Source organism: Rhipicephalus microplus, chromosome 1 (genome assembly GCF_043290135.1).
Source record: "Rhipicephalus microplus isolate Deutch F79 chromosome 1, USDA_Rmic, whole genome shotgun sequence".
Lineage (NCBI taxonomy): Eukaryota > Metazoa > Arthropoda > Arachnida > Ixodida > Ixodidae > Rhipicephalus > Rhipicephalus microplus.
Genome location: NC_134700.1, coordinates 130,641,167 through 130,645,024, shown reverse-complemented (window position 1 = coordinate 130,645,024; position 3,858 = coordinate 130,641,167). Strand labels below are relative to the sequence as shown.

The 3,858-nt window shown below is 44.1% G+C and overlaps 1 protein-coding gene across 1 annotated transcript; it reads right to left on the bottom strand.

Moving 5' to 3' along the window:
• Window positions 1–1,355: 1,355 nt before the first annotated feature.
• On the bottom strand, window positions 1,356–3,337 carry LOC119177868 (uncharacterized). Its single transcript, XM_037429054.2, has 2 exons — window positions 3,252–3,337; window positions 1,356–1,721 (listed from the first exon to the last, which is right to left on the bottom strand). Exons 1-2 carry the CDS (start codon window positions 3,261–3,263, stop codon window positions 1,398–1,400), a joined length of 336 nt encoding a protein of 111 aa, XP_037284951.2. The 5' UTR covers window positions 3,264–3,337; the 3' UTR covers window positions 1,356–1,397.
• Between the last annotated feature and the right edge of the window lie 521 nt (window positions 3,338–3,858).

The following is a 3,858-nucleotide window of genomic DNA, read 5'->3' as shown; positions in this document are numbered from 1 at the left end:
GCATTACGAACAGTTCTGCCACTAAGGATTATATCCCTCAAGATACCTTGATATTCACAGTAAAAACTAAACTTGGTTTGTAAAAACGTCACGCTCAGGTTGTGCAGATAAGAACACAAGGTTCTGGTCAGCATTCTCAATTTCGATGGAATATACTGTATGCAAACATTATGAAACCAGAACCTTCACTGAAAAAAATATTATTCGTCCAAAAAAGAAGTATAGAAGTTTTGGAAGCACTACACTTTTCTACCCATTTTTCAGTGCACCTAGAGAAAGAACGACGCAAGCGTTGGTCACAACATTTGTTCACATGAATGAAGAAACAGGCTGTAATTTAATGAGTATTGTATTTTTTGCTGTTGAAGTTCTTTTTAGGAGAAGCTCACGAAAATTGTAAGCGGAACAAAATACTTCCTTTTCTAAAAGTTATTCGTAGATGCCATTCGAACTATGGTAATAAAACTTGCCCTATATTGAACTATGTAGATGCGTTTTTCATGAAAAAAAAAAAGCTTTTGTCAACATTGCGTGTATCATTATACCCCAAAAAAGTTGAAAGGAATGTGGCTTACAGGAAACGCCATAGGTTAAAGATAGTTTTCTCGAAAAGGCCATTTTTAAATTTTTTACATCTGTTTCGTTGAAGTCAGGGACGGGATATTGTGAACTACTAGGCTAAAAAAACAAAAAAAGAACGCTGCGTTGCCTCAATGACTAACATATTAAAATGCGTCAAATATGACTTCCTCAGCCTGTAGCGCCCATGCCTTTTATAATGTGATACAAGTGGTTCGGGGCATAATCACGGAGCAGGCCTTATAAAACAGCAAATACGCAGCCCCGTTTTATGCGACAACCTTCGCCCGGCGGCCAGCCGCTTGGCATGCTTAAGTAGACGACCCGTAGCGGCGGCCTCTCGAGGCTTCGGCCGTTATCATTGATGGCAGGCGAGCTCCGTTTCCGCGCGATAAGGATAATCACCAGGCGAATATGATAAAGCATGTGTCACTGTGAAAAGTTGCTGTCAATAATTTCTAACAACAAAAACTTTGCAGTTAGGGCTTTCAGACCATTGAACAAAGGGTTCAGACCATTGAACTGCAGGCAACGTTTGGGAAACGGGTGTTGTCTTCATCACGGCAGTTGCTGGCTGGAAGAATACTAGACGAAGCGTTGTCTCCATGCTAAAACCCTTGTCCCAGGATTTCAAACATCTTCGATAGTGTATTTGCAACACCCTGCGCCATTCGCTTATTATTTCCGGAGATAAGAAAGTGCGTAGAGGGCGAGCATGGTGCTTTCGCCTCACGTAGACAGCGGACCTTTGAAATAAGTGTTTAAAGGGGCAGTAGTTTCCACTGTACAATTTATTTCTGTATACAAGAGGGCACATTTCAGCCGTGGTAGCCGTGACCGTGTCCGTAGCTGATTACTTTGTATCCATATCCGTGGCCATAACCGCCATGGCCGTAGCCGCCGTGACCATATCCTCCATAACCGCCATAGCCTCCATATCCGCCATATCCACCGTAGCCCCCGTATCCACCGTGACCGTAGCCGCCGTATCCCCCGTAGCCGCCGTATCCCCCGTAGCCGTGGCCGTAGCCACCGTAGCCGCCGTAACCGCCGTAACCACCGTAACCGCCATAGCCTCCGTAGCCTCCGTAGTAGCCAGCCATGGCGGTCGCGACCACCACGCAGAAGGTCAGCAGGCACAGCTAAAAAAGAATAAGTATTTTCATTTGATGCAAATCAGATGTTTGTGCGCATTGCATGGGCGCTGACGTACTTCGTTAGTGGCCATGTCCCGTACCTATGATTGTACGTTTTTTTCTGATTTCATAGAGAGAATTCACTGAAACGTCACTTAAGTGAGAGCACAGACAACAATCGCAGAATTCATGTTAAGGGTACATGTACTGGTTTGTAACAGTCAATGATTGCATGCACATTATTCACGGGTTGATTTACTTTGATATATCACTGATCGTGAGCGCAAACACGTGATTGAGCAGTGCTACTTGTAGATGAACTCGCATTTCAAGAACCAGTCACAAGAAAAAAAATATGTAAAACTTCATACCACAGCTATGCAGGGACCTCGGTGAGGTGATTCGCACCTTTAGGTCCTTCGCTTTTCTTGAACTTTGCATAACAAAAAATAGGGTTTGTGATAAAAGGCGGTCAGCGTGAAAACACGGAAACTACAGAAACGTCAAGACAATGTAAGCGCTGAGCCCTCGTCCCGATTTTTTTTTCTCGCGTGTTCCTGTTTAGACTCCTGCCGTCTTTCATTGCGAATCCCTACAAACTAGCTCAGTCTCTTGTCAAGTGAAGAAATAAATATTCAATTCATATGAATGTCACAATACCTCATAGCGAAACCACACAAACCACGGGAAAGGGGAAACACTGAATTGTACGAGGCATGAACAAGTGATGAACATAAAATCGTAATACTGCTTTGTTGCGGTCATGTTCAGTGGTGAGGAGCATTTTATGAATAACCTCGTCCGAGCATAATGTTATCAAGACTTAACATAACTGACTTATACTTTCTTGAAACACTCTGCGTTCCTAAACTTTCTGGTTCTGCGTATGTAGAGTTGATAATTTATCATATTTTATGCTGAAACTACGAATTTAGTGACGATAATAGGTGACGAAGTTTTGTAATCCAAACTTAAACCGATGTTTCGATTCCCGGCTGCGGCGGCTGCATTTCCGATGGAGGCGGAAATGTTGTAGGCCCGTGTACTCAGATTTGGGTGCACGTTAAAGAACCCCAGGTGGTCAAAATTTCCGGAGCCCTCCACTACGGCGTCTCTCATAATCAAATGGTGGTTTTGGGACGTTAAACCCCACAAATCAATCAACTTAAACCGATGTAGTTGACGAGTTATTAAAATATTAATATCTGGAAATGTACACTGCGAAACAACACTAGGATTATGAAAGACGGCGTAAAATAAAGGGCTCCGGAAATTTTTACCACCTGATGTCGTTAGATGTGCATTGACATCGCACAAGTCTCTACAATTTCTCCTCCCCTGAAACTTTCCCCTCCACCGAAACCTGCAAGCTTCGGGTTAGCAGCCGAGCACGTTAGGCACCGAGGCACCGTGGCGGACTTGATTCATAAATTCTGTGCTCAGATCAACATTTAATTCTTAATGCTGCTAATGCTTGCATATAAGTCAGCAGAAGAAGAGTTGGCGTTCACGAGTGATTTAGAGTTTCCTTCTTACCGAGGCCTTCATGTTTCTCCCGTTTAGGCTGAAGGGTGATGCGGGTTATCCGAGATTGGTCCTTTGCACTGCAGGCAAAGATCAGTCGGTGTGTCGGCATGGACCGATAGGGCCCGTATATATACGACAATCCCCTCACTTCGTATTTTACCTCCTTTCTTTCGAAATTCTTTAGTGAAAGCGTCATGCTGTCTGAAAAAGTTCGAGAGAAAGGGGAATAAAGAGCAATTCTGCGGCCAGGCTGTAGAAATTGTTGGAAGCGTTTTGCTACCCTGTCTCATATATCTTTTCTTGTCCGTTTCATTCCATTTCTCATGTGGGCTTGGGGCTGATGAATAAAAACAAAATTTATCGAGATGGAACAAAAATAAAAAAGGCACCCCAACCCGCGCTGCACTGAAAGTCGTAATTGCGGTGTTGCTTCCAGATCGAGCGAAGAAATATAACGTCAAAGCATCGCAGCCTGTAGCAAGCTAGGCATTTGTTACAACGCTAAGCCCTCTCACGTTTCCGGTTGAGCGCCAGCAACTGAACGGGTTCTGTTAACCTTACCGCTATGCACGATTCTGCCAGACCTCAGAGTGTCGGCATCGGGCTCGTGGGCGAT